Source organism: Pleurodeles waltl, chromosome 8 (assembly GCF_031143425.1).
Source record: "Pleurodeles waltl isolate 20211129_DDA chromosome 8, aPleWal1.hap1.20221129, whole genome shotgun sequence".
In the NCBI taxonomy this organism is placed as follows: Eukaryota; Metazoa; Chordata; class Amphibia; order Caudata; family Salamandridae; genus Pleurodeles; species Pleurodeles waltl.
Genome location: NC_090447.1, coordinates 1,408,718,683 through 1,408,736,534, shown reverse-complemented (window position 1 = coordinate 1,408,736,534; position 17,852 = coordinate 1,408,718,683). Strand labels below are relative to the sequence as shown.

Genomic DNA, 17,852 nt, shown 5'->3' with positions numbered 1-17,852 from the left:
GCTATTATCCTAAAATGAAACAAAATTAAATTGTGTTAATCAGAATATCCAAATTATTATGATTAATTCTTTAACGCATTCATGGTTCACCTGTGTACAGAAAGTTTGTGAATCAGGCGCAGAGTCAAGGTACCATATATCTCTATCTGTGGTCTTGCACTATGGTTGATTCCCTGAGTGTATTTTTATGCCTCTGCCCTTATTCCTCCACTGTGGTTTCTGCACAAGATGTATGCTTTTGTTGTCCGTCTTTTCATGTTCAGCTTGTATGTTTGATGATTATTAACAATCAGCTGGAGCTTGGTTAAGAACATGTTTATTCATTCATTGATTGTTGGTCATATCTTGCTATCCATCATCACTAAACTGCACTCTTAACATTTGGAGAACCAACTGTATTTTCTAAGGTGGTAGTGCTGAAACAGTAACAAACACAACGTGCACCGCTACTACTGCAGAGAAAGAGTTGGCACAAATTATGCTCATTCCTATTTTGCATGGTGTAACTGGTGTACAAATATTCACCAAATTCTGTCACAATGTTATTTGTGCCAGGGTAATTTTAAGTCGAGCGCGCAAGCACTTTGACCTGTTGTAAGAATTGTGGGCTTTTAACCACGCCCATCACTTTCACTTGTTCGTGGGCTTGCCTTTCAGAAATCCTTTGATGTCATTGGTAAATGCTTTACTTTTGTCCCGCCTTGGGGTGGTTTTGGTACAGTCTTTCCGACTGCCCCTGTTACAAGGATAATTGCACAATTGCCTATACGTTTGACTGCGAGCAAACTTCTTTTTCTTTTTGTGTCTCTCCTTCGTGCTCATGCCAGCCGTGGCGCTGTGAATTGGCACACTTATGTCAACTGTTTTACTTTTCATTTTCAATTTAAGTGCCAAGAAATGTCCAGTTAGGAATTTACAATGCTAATAGCTCTAACTCGAGCAAATGTGAGACCCATTGCATTGCAAATGCCTGTTACTCTCTGTAATTACTCATTGGCCTACTTAACCCCATTTGTAATGCCAGACCTTCCAGGGCTTGTCAGCTTTGACTTCACCATGTTGTGACAGAGAAAGGAAAACATTACGCGCAAAACTGTAATTATGGTGGTAATTATGGTTACTTAAAATAAGTGCACATAACTATTACCATTACAGTGTAAATGGCCTCACTGTGCTCGCATGATTGATAACAAGTTCATACAGGGCGAAGAGCTTCATCTAAACCTGGACTGCGCCGAGGAGGCACTTGTGCTCTGCCCGCAGACGTCATTGGCACATACGTCAGACATATTGAAGCGGGGACATGAAGTTTGAAATGCATCCTTAGAACCTCTTAGTCATATGTTTTAAACATTTGTGATACATTTGATTATGTTTAATTTTGTGATGTCTGTTGCTACCACAGACTGTTAGAAGTTGGTGAGCGCAGTAGGGTATGAGAGCAAGGTGCTGATTCCAGGTCTGTGTAAGAGGAGTCTAGATTAAATCATCAAAGGTTGTTGATGGACACAAGATACCCTCATCTTTCACGGCACATGATCTGTCACGTGACATCGTGTAGAAAACTTAGTTGATTGAGGTCACTGCTTGTGGGCCGTGGTAATCTTGTGTCAAGACATGATATACTTGGGTGGTATCACTTGATATTGGAATAACTGTGAGTGCCAGGAGTTTTTTGCGAATTCAGCTGCATTGTTACGGTGCTTTTTATGTTGATGAAAATACCTTAAAAATGAAAAACGCATTGGCAAAGCAAATAGGTCTGGCCCTGGCTAGCGTGCTAGAGAGTTTATTTGCAAACATATACAATATCCAAATAGAATTTGGCAGACATATAAATTTGAAGTAGTGGCAAAGCAACTCTCACTAAAATGTGCTCCTTTTCAGACGCTTTCTCAGTGTTTTCCCTGTCACTGACTGTTTGTTTTCTATCTTCCCAGCCACGCTTAATTTTCCGCGGCTTTTTTAAATCTCCTGGTCACTTTGGCTAGAGTTACCATAAAACGTATTCCAAATTGGCATACACTTTGATTTTAACATTTTCTGTTTGACTCCTGCTACAGGACAGTGTTTGTGAGAAGTAACACGAAGTGAGGTGTAATTGTTTGGTCGTTGACTTAGTCTTTTAAATAATTGAGAGTTTTATCCCTGTTTCTTGTGAGTGCTGTACCGGGACCATAATGGTTAAACGTCTAAACTAAAGCAATGAGATTAGCCATAGAAAGAACACAGTCTTGCTCTTGGTATATACTGCCACCTTGTGTCAGACTTCTGCAATTGTATATTTGCGAACACAGTTCAATGTTTATCTAAAAAAATAAAAAAATAATAAGCCACATTGTTTTTCCCTATCAGACGCTGCACATAGGAAGTTCCCGATTGGCTCCACCGAATCCAGAGAAGCAGTTTTTGATTTCACCTCCTGCCTCGCCACCTGTGGGTTGGAAACAGGCCGAAGACGCCACGCCAGTGGTTAACTATGATCTTTTGTACGCCATATCAAAGATGGGTCCCGGTAAGCAAGATTCTCATCAGCGGTTCTCTTTTCAGTATCACTGCTCGAAGACTTCTTTCCTATTGATGAGGTTGCCCAGTCTCATACAGGCTACGTTACCTCTGTCCCCTTCTGTGCCCTGGTGCATATGAACTTCATTCATCTCAACCCCGTTTGCTTCATCGTGCCTCCTTCCTCCTGGCGAGCTGCCCGGGAGGGTTCCCACCTGGCCGGTATTTTACCATCCTGGCCTGTAGTTTTATTTTCTATCCAGTAAAGAAATCGGGAAAAGCAGTGAAATTCAGTATTTGTCCCTTTTGAAATATGAAACATAGGCTGGCCTGAGCAGCACAATTTCGACACAGTTCTGCTTCCACAGACTGTTCGCTCAGTCGGTCCTTCAGGGTCATTACTCCCTACCTCTAAGCCATGTGACTGATGTTTCTGTCTGTGTGAGTTCTCTAACTGGAGCCTGTACGATTTATTTGTTTTAATGTGGGGAGTGGTGGGTGCCTGAATATCTCCAAGAGATTTTCCGAGGGCTATTGTAAACTTGGTGTTGGGGTCCCCAACATGAGGGGGCTCGCATGCTAGGAGTTTTTGCCCCAAATAGGAAGTGGGCACCTTAGTGTATCTACTTAGTCATTCATGCAACTTCATTACACGCAGAAACACCAACTCTTTTGGGGAGGACCATTAAGATGGAGACTATAAGACGTTTTGTGGTAGCAAGGGGGCATGAATTTTCCTAGTTTCCTGTAGGAAAGCCAGGTGACAGTGTTTTCTTCCTCAAAAGTTCAGATGAGAGACAGGCAAGCATACTCCCTATTGTGCACCATGATTTGGGGCTGCCTGCTTCTATTCCACTGATCGCTGCAACTTAAGGTCGGTGATAAAGTTGGAGACTTTTGGCTAGCCTGCTTCCAGGAACATCGAAATAGGTCACTGTTCTGTCCCTCGTGTTCCAGGCATTCTGTGGCTGAAATATCAGAAGCCAGGCCGAAGGATATTAAAAAGGAGACCTTGGCAGGTTAGCTGCAGGAAGGCAGTGTAGGGCTGTGGTAATAGTTGGAGCACAACCTCTTTGCCGGATTTCTCTATTTCCCTCTCATCTTCCCTGCTTTGTTGGCTGCTACCGATGTACGATAATAAGGCTATAACACTATCAAACCAAGGGACTATCTGGTGGGCAAGGAGCGTTTTGTGGTAATCATTGGCTATCTGAGAGAAAATCTGGGTTTTCTAAATGAGGAAGGGGAGCCCCCACACACACAAGAGCAGTGTTCAGATTCCAAACGTTTCAAACCCGATGCTGGTTCCAAGCTTTCAGTGATTGAGGCTGAAAAGGACCTGGTGATGCTTGAATGGTTAGGCCTAGAGAAGGCATCTACGTCTGAGTTATTACCAAGGTGTACCCTTTAGAGTACAGGGTTATGGTGCATATGGCGCTGATATATTCTTTTCTGTTCAACCTGAATGTGCCTAATTGTTAGGAAAGAATCGTTCTGCAGGCTCGGTTTTTAGCTGGTTTGTTTTGTGATGGGCTTCAATCTTCGGCCATGGCAACAGAGGCTTCACATCTGGTCTTTGGCTTGAATGAAGTTGGCATACAGAAGCATATCCTCCCTTACCTTGCATTTCAGGGTCAAAGGCTGTTCTTGACCGTGATCTGGGAGTGATCATTGGCTGGCATGCCTGGTGATGGGCCATACTTTGCTTGGTGAGAGGTCATATTGTGCCAGTTATGGGGGACACACTGCCTGGTTAAGAGCAAACCAGGTTTGGTGAAAGGGTCACACGCTGGTGAAGAGGTCATATTGTGCCGGGTAAGAGATCCCACTGTACACAGGCAGGGGTCACACTGCGCCTGGTGAGGGGTCACACTGCGCCTGGTCAGGTGTGATTTCTAGCCTGGTACAAGCAGATCACAACCGCGAGTGAGAGTGTACATTGTGTCTAGGGATGGTGCTTACTCAGTGCCTAGTGAAAAGCTCAGACTGTGTCTGGTGAGTGGAGGAGAGTGGGTCACACCTTAGCTGGGGAGGGAGGACAGCACTATGTGTGGGATACACCATGTGGTGCTTCACACTGTCCCTGGTGAAATAATTACCCCGTGCTTGGTGAGGAGCCCACTCGGTGCATGGTGAGGGCTAGCACTATGCCTGTTCACTGTTTTTCCAAAGACAGCGGGAATAATACACTGGCCACCCAATAACTGGCACCCTAGAAACAGACCTCCATCCAATATGTAGTTAACACTCAGCAAGTGCTGTATTCATCTCCAAACAGCAATCATTTTGCTTGAATTGATGCAGTGCATAATTGCGATTACTGTTGCTGATGTAACGCCTTAAAAGCTCCCTGAAAATACCTCGTTCTCTCCAAGTGAGAACGGGGCCATCTGTGTCCTAGTGGGAGGTTTCCGTGTGTCAGTGACTTGGCTTAGTGAAACCTCAGTAAGGTGTTGTACAGGTTAAGGGCCTGATTTAGAGTTTAGTGGACAGGGTACTCCTTTGCAAATGCCAGTGAGTGCCCACCAGTATGCCCACCTCATTTAGAGATAACCAGACCCTAAGCTTTCAGTTGAGGGAGCCCCCATTGGCTTCATCTGTGGAAAGCTTCCTCAAACCGCGTATGGGCCATTGGAAGAAGGGCATAACAACACCCACCCTAGTTTGTAATGTGGTTTTTTATGTCACCGGGATAGAAAATAACAAAAAATGACCCCTCAAACCTTGAGAGAAAACTCCCAGGGTTTGGCAGTCATTCGTTTTTTGTTTTTCAGAAACAAATCCTACTTTGGGAGTTTGTTTCTGAAAAACAAAAAAGTTCAAATGTTTGGTAAATGGCCATTAATACAGACAGGAGCCCTCCACCAAACGTTTTGTAGCTTGAAGGGAACCATCTCCTAGGCAGTTCCATTAAAAGTACAGAGATGACTGCTGGGCCGGCAGTCATCTCTAAATTTGACAGACGTAGTATCATTCGGATGGCAGAGGTAATGTTCTCCTCCATCGTGATGGATACTACTCCATCTGTTAAAAGTCTAAATCACACTTTAATACCACTTATGCGGGCGGGCACATTTGGCACCTTGCAGTTTCAATGGCATGGAGGTCCCATGGACCCGCAGACATCACTCCACAGTTGCGCAGTACATCCGCCTGTGGAGGAATCCCTGCCAGGTCCCTCTGCACTGAAAGACATACTCATGCTTTGAAATCACCAGTCCATCCTTCGCTAATGCACCTGCCCTGGGGACAGCACAGCCAGGTGCACAGCCTCAAACAACAGCTGGTACAACCAACATTGATGCTCTTTGGTGAATATTGCTAACATGTGCCTAACAACATAGTAGGGTTCATGGGATGAGCTAAAACACACTGGGTAATTGTTAGAAAGCTATTCCAAACATTCCCCATTGAAGTTCACAAAAATATTCATTTTGTACAGGGTGGTGTGCAAGTTCCCTGCCTATGGCACGTGGTAGAGATTGGGGCCAAAATACCCCTTGTTTCATGAGTCAAATAGACTTATGGAGGCAGTTTACAAGTTAAGTAAATTACTGACATAACTCACAGAAATGTATGTTAATCCAAAAAAAAGAGTACATTGAAGACATATGCGATGCATGTATTAGGTCCGATGCTCACACTCCCGTGAATCATTATGAATCAGCTCCCCACTATTTTCTGCAAGTGTCCAGGGGTGTAGCTTCAAGGGGGCGGGAGTGTTTAATGTGCTACACCCCATACAAATATATTGTTTAGTAAATAGGTGGGTACAGATGCTTTGCATGGTGAGGTGTCTGTTGGATTTCACCTGGGTGTATTACAAGCCCACGTTGAGAAAAACACACACACTCTCTCATCTCAGTTTTGAAGGCCTTAAAAACTTTGGTTTGTTTGAAAAATACTGTGTCATATTATAAGTACCCCTAGCAATCTGCACTCCTGTCTCATTCCACCTCCACCTTCTTCTCATTTAATTAATTTTATTAGATGTGTCAGTGTGATTGTTGGGAAATCTGAAGCTTACACCCCCCAATCTTACTGAGCAAGCTACGCCCCTGCAAATATCAGTATTTGGTCATAGTAGTCATTGCAACATGACACTCCACATTGTTTTAAATGTGATGTTGAGGAGGCTACTTTTGTATTAGGAGATGTTTTGAACCAGGTCTTCCCTCTCACTTCATTTCCAGGAGGAAAGTATGAATTGCACGCAGCGACTGACACCACGCCTAGTGTCGTCGTCCACGTATGCGAGAGCGAAACAGAAAACGAAGTAGAACGTGATGAGGAAGACGGAACCAAGAAGACCAAGCCAAAAATCATCCAAACACGGAGACCCGAGTACACCCCAATTCATCTGAGTTGAGCTGGGATTGACTTCCAAGCATTTTGAGTCATGGTTCTCGAGGAAATTTGTACTGCGAGAGCGGCAGATCACCCCTGTGGTGGCGGACGTGGAAGTGGCAGAATTTTCTGAGAACGTCAGGCGGCAGAGTAAATTGACAGGAGGTTACCTGTGTGTTTTTGCGCGCTGCTCGCCAGTGGACAGCTTGGGCCCCAAAGTGGCCTTGCCTGGATGACATACTTACCATGATGACGGGACAAGGACATTGGGGAACAAATAGATGAGATCATTACAGCATTTTGTTTTCTTTGCTTGTTTTCTTTTCCCGGTACAGTAGGATATTTGTTAGAAAGGAGATCCAGGGCAACTTGTCGATATACAACAGGTGCAGTATTTCTGTCTGGTGTCATCTGTGTACATGCATTTATCTCCTGTCCCTACACGCAGACGGTTCCTTTATAGAGGCTGAAGGCTGATTTGATGTTCGACATGTACAAGCACATTGCAAGTGCAATGGAGAAATGGTGAACTAGGGTCATGGAAAGTGTATTAGCAGTTTTACTTTTGTTAACATGTTTTTGCATGCAGATTGAAGTTCACAAGTACTTTGCGTCATAATGTGTATCGGGTGAAATGCTTTCGAACTCGGGGACTATTTGAATAGCATAGTAGCTTCTGCATTGACATCAATATTTTGTAAGGGTGCCGAGTTGGGACAAGAAGCATCTTATTGGGAGAATTGTGGTGTGCCATGCTGTCTCTTTTGACTCTGTGATCCAAGAAGCCCATTGGCAAACTTACAAATTTATCAACTCCTGTGTTTAAGCTTTATTAGCATATTGAATGTATTCTTTTGCTGTTCTCACATGTGTTGTAATATATCTAAAGTACAAGCTTTTGTTGCTGGGGTAAAAGTAATTGATAAGAAGGTGAGGCAGAGGTTGCATGCGCGCGACAGTGTGTGGCTTCAAGTGATCAGAATATTGTGTTCTACTCTCAGAAGGAGGGGTAACGCCTGCATGGCCACAACAATGTGCGCTTTTGGTGACCGGCATATCGCGCCCTACACGCAGACCCATGCGTTATAGCTGTTACGGTTAAATATTTTGCGATATGAAAAAAAATTTGAAATGGGTGATATGTGCTATAGTATAATTCGAGGTGGTGCAGTGCCTTTTCCCCATTGATTTCAGGTGGGACTCTCGCAGTATCTGAACCTGTGTGTTCGTTTTTTTACATACCTGTGTCTACAGTATGTTCAATCTGTCTGTATTCAATTTGAGCTTTTCTTAAAATGACACCAGGGTATGATGTTCGAAGCTTCAGACGTCAAAAACCAGTGCATGCTCGACGAATATAAGGGTTGTGTGTTTTCTAAGTGGTAACAAGCTTTACATGCTCCACTGTTTGGATATTGTTTTTGCAAAGACAATGGTGAAATGCTGTGCTCCTCCCCCTTTCTACCATGTTTACAGATCAAACAATGAGAAGATTACATACAGTAACACTTGAAATGTTTCTAGACATCCACTTTGAAACTGGAGTTCCTAACATTAATTTAGATTGTTTTCTAACATATCAAAGTAAACATTCAATTAAACACGTTTGTGTTTGTCTGGTTATTAATATGAATGTGTTTGTTGCAGAAGGGTTGAATGTGCATTTGACAGGCATTCTCTGCAGTCTAAGTTCTTGGGATGTTTGTGGCTACTGTAATTTAAAGTCACAGCTTTTCCTAATTATCGTTTTCTAAAATCAGAGAACTAAGTACTACTTCATTAGAAGTAGCTTTACAGTTTTCCATATAATTCTGTCCCCAGGAACTGGCTCAGAAACCAACAAGACGATCTGGAGCCAAACAGTCTAAACATGAAATCTTTCTGTGCTTTGGGTACGAGTAGCTTCAGAAAGAGCAAGTTGGAGCAGTACATTTGGACTCTGTGAACACAAATGAATGTCCTCTAGTCAGTGCTTAATTTGTAAATAAAAACGTGCTGGTTCCCAAAACCCTCCTCTTAAAAACGCGGCTGCTGCAATTAAATGTGCGAGCACGGAATACTGAAGCAGTGTAATCCTGAAGCCATCTCAGGCCTCTTCAATCCATTTACAACCACTCCCAGCCCCTTCAGCTCACTCTTACAGGTTTTTGCTTTCTCCCTTTGTGACGCTTTGTCGTTTTTCTCTTCTCCGTCTTTCCCATAGGTGTCTTTTGTTCACAATAAATGATTGAGGCAGAAAACTAAGTGCCGGCCCTCAAAAATAAGTGCCCGTGCTCCGCACTGGAAACAACAAGCACAAATTAAGCACTGCTTCTAGTAAGAAGAATAACTACTTCCATCGTTCACATACAACACTCAATGGCAGGACTCAGGAGTGTCCAGATAATGTGAACCTACAGCACTGCAAGCTGCAAACAGATTGTTACGTGAAATTTATATTTGTCATTTATTGTACGAGAATTCCAGTGATGGAGAATGGGACATTGTGCCACAGATGAGCACGTGCACCGTAACACAAACCTATCTCCCAGCATGTCTAAATTGCCATAAGTTGTGTCAGGCTTTGCATAGAAATGCAAGAGAATGGTCATGCATAATTTGTTTTTAGATTATCGTGTTTCTTCCATCATGCCACATGGATGTCGCTTCACCAAAGTGCCGGGGTAGTGGAACTGACGTCACTTGTCATTTTACTCTAATGGCTTCACAGCAGTCCCTTCAGCTATCTGTTTCTATGTGTCAATCCTTTCTATTACCTCTCTCATCTGTTTTTCTCACTGGTTGCTGTCTCTTTCTTACTCCTCTTGTCTCCGCCTCTATCTCAACTATTTTTCTCATTGATTTCCTTATAATATCCCACATACTGTCCCCTCTTTCACCTCATTTTCTCAGGCATCCTGTCTTTTTTTTTTACCTCTCCACCTGTCTCTAACCTCTCTACTCTCTTGTCTGTCTCTTTCTCACCTGCGTCTGTCTTAACATCAACCCCATATATCTCACCTTTCCTTCTCCTCGCTTCTCCCTCAGTTGTTTTTTCTAACTTGTCTCTGTCTTCTTATAATCACTTTCTCTATCTCCCTATAAACTGTATAACCACTCAGTTTCCTGTCCATCTGCATCACTTTATCACCACTCTCTCAATTGTCTGCCTTCTGTCACCTGTCGTTGTCTCACCTTCCAACCTCTCACAGCTGTCTTTCTAACGTGCCACTTGATTGCGCCTCTCTCTCACCTATCTTTCCTTCTTCCTGAACTGTCTCACTCATCATTGTCTCTGTCACTTCTCTCAACTGTCTTCCCACCCTCTGCCCAATGGCGGCTCCAGGGTGGTGGTGCGGGGATAAAAAAAATATATATATACAAAATGTAAAAACCTACTTACCTGGTCAGGTCGGAAGACGCGTTCGTCTCATTCCGTCATCCTCTTCGTCTGGAAGCACTCAAACTTTCAGGCTACACTTAGCCAATCACGACGCTGTTGTCACCAGCATGACAGCAGTGCCGTGATTGGTGTGAGCAGCCTGGTTCGACGCTTACACAGGGAGTGGCACCCTGTGCACTTTCTCCTCCCGGCTGTGAAATAGAGCCGGGTGGAGAAATGCAAAGTGCGCATGTCTGTTTGGATGGCCCAAAATGGCCGGCCAAACAGACGTGCACTTAAGATGCACATACCACTACTCCTCCCTCCATTCCCACCTGTCCTGGCTCAGCAAAAAATAAAATAATGATAACGATCCGTTATTATCATTTTATTTTTATTTTCCTGAAGAAGCGGGCGACGCTCCCACCGCCTTAGTGGAGGAGCCGCTCCTGCATTCTGAGCAGTCTTTCCCCGTAGCCTCTCACATCTTTCATATGTCTCCACACCCTCTCTCAGGTGCCTCTTTATTACTTGTCTCTTACTTGTCCATCTCTGAAATATTTCCAAGTTTCACCTCCTTCCCTCTATCATCTATCAGCAGCTGTCTCGTTCTCACCGTTCTCACGTTATCTCTTTCTCGTCTAGCTCTATTTAAATCACATCCCTCATACTGTCATCCCTCTCACTGGTCTTCCCCTTTGTCTGACTCTCAGCTGTCTCTTTATCACCTGTCTGTGTGGCTATCACATATTGCTTTCACCTGTCTCACTCCCTTTCACACCTGTCTGTATTTCTTTCTCTCCGCTCCCACAGGTCTCTTCAGACCCTCTTTGCTTCTCTCTCACCCCTGTCTCTATCTCACGTCTGTCTCTCTGTAGTATCCACTTCCTGTCATTGTCCCACTCATTTCCCCTCACAGTCTTTCCCCTCTGCTTCCTCTCTGTCTCTTGTATTTCACGGAGACATATTTTGACTGGAATCTGCACACAATATAGCTGAAGGGCACAGAAAGTAAACAGGATCGACCTCTGGTGACCCCTAAGTGACATAGGCTAGGACACGATTGCGGGCAATTTACAGCTGGGCAAACACCAACAGGCTTGAAGTTCTGGTGTTTGCCCCGTGATAATTGCTGTTTCTGTTTTTTTTTGTTTTTTAACTTAAAGAAAGAAAGCACCAGGACAGAGTCCACCTCATATTGTTTTTTTTCAGCCATCAGGCTCAGACCTGCTTTGCTGAGCTCCGGGACCATTGGCTGACTCCTGGGATTGGAATCGCCTTTTACGAGACGAGGGGATCGCATATGTCTATAGATGGCTTTGGACTGGCGGTTTCGAGGCCTGTTTGTATGACAACGACTCATGAGGAGATGGTTTAAGAATAGGCCCTTCCAGTTACGCCCTGAATGTAACTGCAGGTTCCCATTAAAGGGCCAACATGGGGTCTGTAACCTCTGTTTACCAAGAGATCACACACAATCAAACTGATTGGCCTTCCAGGCCTTTAAAAATAAGAAATCCTTAAGTTACAGGGGGGCTCATTGGTGAGTGACCTACAGAATGCAGCGCCAGATCTCTTTTGAGCCTTGTCAAAGACATTGAGGGAACATACTTTGAGAGAAGGAATGCCCAGCCGGTATCCTGGGGACCTGTAACCGGAGTCTAGAATATGTGTCCTAAGAGGACTTTGAATTCGTACAACATCTGCCTCTTTGGCCTCTAGTGAGCTCCACACCGAGGACACAGTCTGAACCTAAATTGCACACACCATCCAAGGATCTTTGCTCCAGGGTTCAACCTCGATAGGAGTCTTGACTGCCTGGCAAGCACTGGGAGAGCTGGGCTTCCAATTCAGACTGCAACAAGAAGGCATTGACAGTCAGCACTGACCACTGTTCGACAAAGTGCTCGGTTTCGAAAATAAACTTCAGCACCAGATAAACCTGTCTACCAGCTGGCGAGCCTCGATGCCAAGAAACTCCTCCGCAATGAGATCCTAAAACACCTGTTTAGGAAAAGAGATTGACACCAAAGGTGGTTTCACAATAGGCCTCCACACACGATCCCACATCTACTGTGCCTACATTATCACAGGAGCAACCTGATATTAGACAAGTAAGGACCTACATCACTACTTTTGCATGACGCTTACTTGCACATCTCCCCAATTAGATGCTGGTGGTCTATTCCTTATGGTCCATCAACCCATATTAAATACATTACAATATTTGCAGAATGCGGCCGCCTGATTGTTGTTGAGCATCCCAAAATATGTTTCAGTCTCCAGTCACATTAAGAAATTGCATTGGCTTTCCATCAAACAGAGAACGTTTTTCGAAGCATTATGGTTTGTCTATAAAATGCTCAATAATCTTGGCCCAGCATTTTTTAAAGATAAATTACAATGATACGCTCCAGTCATGACCCTTCGATCATCTTCAACAAGATTGGCTGTGGTTCCTAAGTTTAAGATGATGGCTTTGTGGGGGGGGGCGAAGCTTTTTCAGGAGAGCTACACTGGCTCGAAATGCTCTTCCAATGGCCATTAAAACTTCCCCCAATCTTTTGGCTTTCAGAAAAGCCACAAAAAACATGGGGCCAGATGTATCAAAGGATTTTACCCATTCTGTGTCTATGGAAAAATGTTTTAGTGCATCTGGCCCATGGCTGTTAAAAAAAAAAACAGGAGTAGGCCCATCTTATCTCACTTTTAGTTAAGACTTAGTTATGACCATTAAGTTATCAGGTAGTGCCAAGAAACCTTTGGGTATACATTGCGCTTTATAAGTTGCACAAAAAAAAAAAAATAAGTACAGAGAAAAGGAAGTTTACATTTGAGGAGGCTATAAGTGAGGAACTCCGAGCATTTCTCTTACTTTAGCGGCATAGACTTGGGGTTGGAGATCCTAGTCCATTGCCTCGGTCAGCAGTGTACTGCCACTCACTTGCACATTCAGTGCATACAGTCGAACACCGAGCGTGTCATAGTTAGCTCATACACCTATTAAGAACCAATCTGATGGATGATGGAAATGATCCATGCCATGACTACAGCATTGGCCCACAGTAGGAGCCATCTTTGGAGCCCTATCCAATATGTGGTTGAGGAGGAAGATTACTTCCTGGTGGAAACATTGTCAAAAATGAAAAAAAACAGTCCAGTTTCTCCCCATGCTGAAAATCATGGCAGCCTGCAGCAGAAAAACTTTAAGGAGCGAGTAAAGACAAAGGTGGTTACCCTGCGACTATGGAAAAAGTAGAAGGTGGCCTTGTACCACCAAATTTCCTGCTTGTCCATTAGGACAGGAAGAGGGACTTTGTCAGAGCAATGGGGATGCACCACCACCGGACAAGGACAGTAGAATAACTGACACCGCTAGCAAGAGTGTGAGCACAGCTACACAATACCAATTCAGTGCCCCTGTTGCCCAGACAGTACAGTTACTACTGGGAGGAGTTGGAGCAGCAGGTTAAATATATGCTAGAGACCTACTGGAAAAGAGGCAAGGAGTTGGTTCAAGAGAAAAAACTCAGAATATCCGGCATCTGTCCTGAAGTAGAACAGCACTTGCTAATGTCCCTTTTGATGGAGAACATTCATTTGGCCCACAGATGGTCTCAGTGCTGGAAAAGGTTAAAAGGAGACACAGTTTTGGTCTGGTTTTCTGCACCAACAGGCAAGAGAAGCAAAAGTTGCAGCCACACCCCAGTATCCTGCTTTTCAACAGCCAAAGGCATTTCAAGAAGGACAGAATTCAAAGCCCTACCACAAAGTAGGATTCTAGGATATTAGCCATGGTGGAGGCAGGGGAGCCCAAAGCAAAGGATTCTTTGCTTCAAAACAATGACTTATCCTCCGCTTGTGAAAGAATGATTGACTTATCTTCCATTCCCCCCCATCACGCAACACCTGTCCTTGAAACTGAAGCCCCTGCTTTGTAGAATAACAACTTGCAATGACGATACTCAACACTAGAAGTGGGAGTGCCAAAAGCATGCAGATCTACAGTACTCCAGGCTGCAAACCAATTGTTAAGTGTGTAAGGGTTTCCTCGTCTTTGACACAGCTTGGGGAGCTAGCCTTGTTGAGCAAAGCATGTTTGAGTAAAAGGTAAAACAGCTCAAACAAGCATTTGTAATGCAACGGGTCTAGCGTTTGCTCGAGTTAAAGCAAATAGCATTGTAAATTCCTAACTGGACGTTTCTTGCCACAGAAATTGAAAATGAAAAGGAAAACAGTTGACATAAGTGAGCCGATTCAAAGCGCCACAGCCGCCATGAGTGCGAAGGAGAGACACAAAAGGAAAAAGAAGTTTGCTCGCAGTCAAACGTATCAGCAAACGTGCAATTACCCATGTAACAGGGTCGATGGCCAAGGCGATAACAAAACTGCCCCAAGGATGGACAAACGTAAAGCATTTACCAATGATAACAAAGGATTTTTGTAAGGAAAGCCCATGAATGAGTAATAGTGGTGGGCATGGTTAAAAGTTCACAGATAGATTGCACTAAAAAAGGGGCAACACATACTAACGAATGTACCAATAACTTGCCACTGAATACATAGAAATAAGGGAGAACATTTTGTAGGCGGTGCAACACCACTGAACATCACAAAAGGGGGGAGTCCCCTTCTCATGATTGTTGCATGATTGTTGCATGGATCTCAATCCGACACATCGCTCGTTATCTCAAAAGGAAGGTCTTGCCAGCTACAAACGTCCCGGATCTGCTGAGCCCGCAATGAAGCTGCACTTTAGGGGGAGCCCATAGATGTTGCTGCTATTTTGGGCTTTGGGCCCTGAAATTGTCCGATGCATACATGAGTTGAGTAGTGCAATCATCTTTCTGCAGTTAGGAGCAGAATCTGAAATTAGCACTGTGCGTTAACCTCCGAGAGATTGGCATAAAATATATGCAAAGTTTCAATCCTAAGAAAACCTGCCTACATGTGCATATTTCTGGTAACAAATGATGTGCTTCGTGTATTTTTCGCGCCCTAATTATGTTTTAAAACTCCTCTCCAGTTTCAGCATTACTCTGAAATCAGCTAGAGGGCCTCAGATAGGCAATGTTTCTTTAAACAAAAGCCCCGCAGAACAGTATTGTGCATAACATGTTCAGTATGAATGTGCCTAATTGAAGTCACTTTAATATTCAAGGCCTTTAGACCCATAAAAGATATGCAAAATGGTTCGGATGCTTTAAACATTTAACAATGATTGCTAATTTGAGAACAATGTCTCTGACGCAAACATGGACTTGCTCAAATAAAACAAAACATTTTCATGACATAAATGAATCGTCCTTTACGACCTTTTTGCATTACATATAAATATGTAGGACTCTCGTTTCCTTCCCCTTTGAAAGGCATTACACTGCATCCTACCTGAGACATTTTTCATGCATTTGAGGTAGAAACAAAATGCTTTTGTTAAAATCTTTAAATACAAATTATGCAACAGACGGTGGAATGTTCCTCGTCCTCCATCCTGCTTGCCCAGTCATCCACCATCCTTTTATGTCATTGTTGGCCTATGCTGTATCTTTTTCTGTTTTTTGCTTCTTTGTTCTCCTACTCCCTCCCCTCTGTCCTTCAGACCTCTTAAACATTTCCCCCCTTTTCTGTGCTTTCAACTCTTCCACATTGTTCCAATCTGTCCATTCTGCTCTACTCATCCTTTCTACCACTCTACTCCATTTTGGACAACTGTATTTTTTTGGTAGCATCTTTTTAGTTTTTCTTCAGTTTCATTGTAAGGGAGGGTTCCTGCTCTTCAATGTTTCTTTACTTTTAAAACACTCTGACACCCAGTCTGGGCTGAGTTGTGCTATTTAAAAATGTGAAATAAATAAATGTTGGCAAATGTGGAAAAGCTACAATTAAATGCAAGACACAGTGGCAGCACAATCACATACTTCCATTGGCCCTGTCTATGTTACTCTTGTGAGAGAAGCAACCTTTACAACACAGTTGTTACAACACAGTACCCTTATCCCGTATCCATTACCCTGCAAATGTCTTTACCACGCACATTTATTCCACTAATATGCCTTTGCCATGGACAGCTTTACAATAAAAATGTAAGTATATAGCAGATAAGTGAAATTGCTTTATATTGTTATATGTATATGTAGGAGGCTTGCCTGGTGTGTGGTGGGTACCTATGGTACTTACACCTTATACCAGGTCCAGGTATCCCTTATTAGTGTAGTGTAGTCAGTGTCTAGAAGCCAGGCTCTCTAGAGGTAGCTGTGGATGAGCAGCCAAGGCTTATCTAAGAGACATGCAAAGCTCATGCAATACCACTGTAGTCACACAGTACTTACACACATGAAAGAAAACACTCAGGCCCTCATTCTGACCCTGGCGGTTTGAAACCGCCAGGGCAGAGGGCAGAAGAAGCACCGGCAACAGGCTGGCGGTGCTTCCTGGCCAATTCTGACCGCAGCGGTAAAGCCGCGGTCAGAAAAGGGAAACCGGCGGTTTTCCCGCCGGTTTTCCCCTGGCCAAAGGAATCCTCCATGGCGGCGCTGCAAGCAGCACCGCCATGGGGATTCCGACCCCCTTCCCGCCAGCCTGTTCCTGGCGGTTTACACCGCCAGGAAGAGGCTGGCGGGAACGGGTGTCGTGGGGCCCCTGCACTGCCCATGCCACTGGCATGGGCAGTGCAGGGGCCCCCTAACAGGGCCTCATTAAGAATTTCAGTGTCTGCTTGGCAGACACTGAAAATCGCGACGGGTGCAACTGCACCCGTCGCACCCCAGCAAATCCGCCGGCTCCATTCGGAGCCGGCTTTATCTTTGCTGGGGCTTTCCCGCTGGGCCGGCGGGCGATCTTTTGAAGATCGCCCGCCGGCCCAGCGGGAAAGTTAGAATGCTCCCCGCGGTCATTTGACCGCGGGGCGGTGTTTGGGCGGTGCCCGCCGCCCGCCGGGGTCGGAATGACCCCCTCAGTGTTACAAAAATAAAGGTACTTTATTTTGGTGACACAAATACCAAAAATACAATAGAGGCTATACTCCCTTAGGAGGTAAGTAATACACAAATTATATACACTAGTATGCAGAAATAGGCATAAAAACAGTTAGAAAAACAGTGCAATTAGTGAAAATCACAATAGAGAGAAATAGCCCTAGGGGGAACACAAACCATATACTAAAAAAGTGGAATGCGAAAGTCGGTCCCCTACCTAGGTACGTTGAGTGTGTAGAGGGGAGCTGGGAGTACTAGGAAAGCCCAAAGGTAAATGCCACAACCCACCCCAGCGACCAGGAAAGCAGGAGTAAATCACTGTTAATTCCCCAGAACACCCACTTAGAAGAAAGGAAGAATAATGCAAAACCCAGATGAGACTGCAAGACACCAACAGTGGATTCCTAGACAAGAGGACCTGTGGAAGAAGGGAGCCCAGACCAGGAAGGGCAGGACCCCCTACCCACCAGGCTGAAGGTGCAAGAGGTGAGTCGATGATGAAGGAGAGCCAGCACTGCACCCAAGAAGATGAAGTCGAGTTCCTAGAGGATGCAGGTGATGTCCCACGCTGGAAGGAGGATTGCAGTCGGTTTCGTGTCTTCGGATTCCGCAAACAAGCCTTGGCACACGCAAAACTCCCAGCGGAAAGTGGAGCTGCCGGGGAC

General features: G+C 44.4%; 1 protein-coding gene and 1 long non-coding RNA gene across 4 annotated transcripts in view; one reads left to right on the top strand and one right to left on the bottom strand.

Annotated features, from left to right (window-relative positions):
• Positions 1–8,453, top strand: part of RCAN1 (regulator of calcineurin 1) — a 235,112-nt gene extending 226,659 nt beyond the window's left edge. For both annotated transcript variants that reach the window (XM_069202499.1, XM_069202500.1), the window contains exons 3-4: positions 2,356–2,515; positions 6,699–8,453. In XM_069202499.1, the coding sequence (XP_069058600.1) occupies positions 2,356–2,515; positions 6,699–6,874 (336 nt within the window). In that variant the 3' untranslated portion in view covers positions 6,875–8,453. The remainder of the gene's footprint in view (positions 1–2,355; positions 2,516–6,698) is intronic.
• The window catches only part of LOC138248692 (uncharacterized), a 46,721-nt gene extending 36,411 nt beyond the window's left edge, over positions 1–10,310 (bottom strand). For both annotated transcript variants that reach the window (XR_011194621.1, XR_011194620.1), the window contains exon 1: positions 10,235–10,310. This is a non-coding gene — a long non-coding RNA (uncharacterized lncRNA). The remainder of the gene's footprint in view (positions 1–10,234) is intronic.
• Between the last annotated feature and the right edge of the window lie 7,542 nt (positions 10,311–17,852).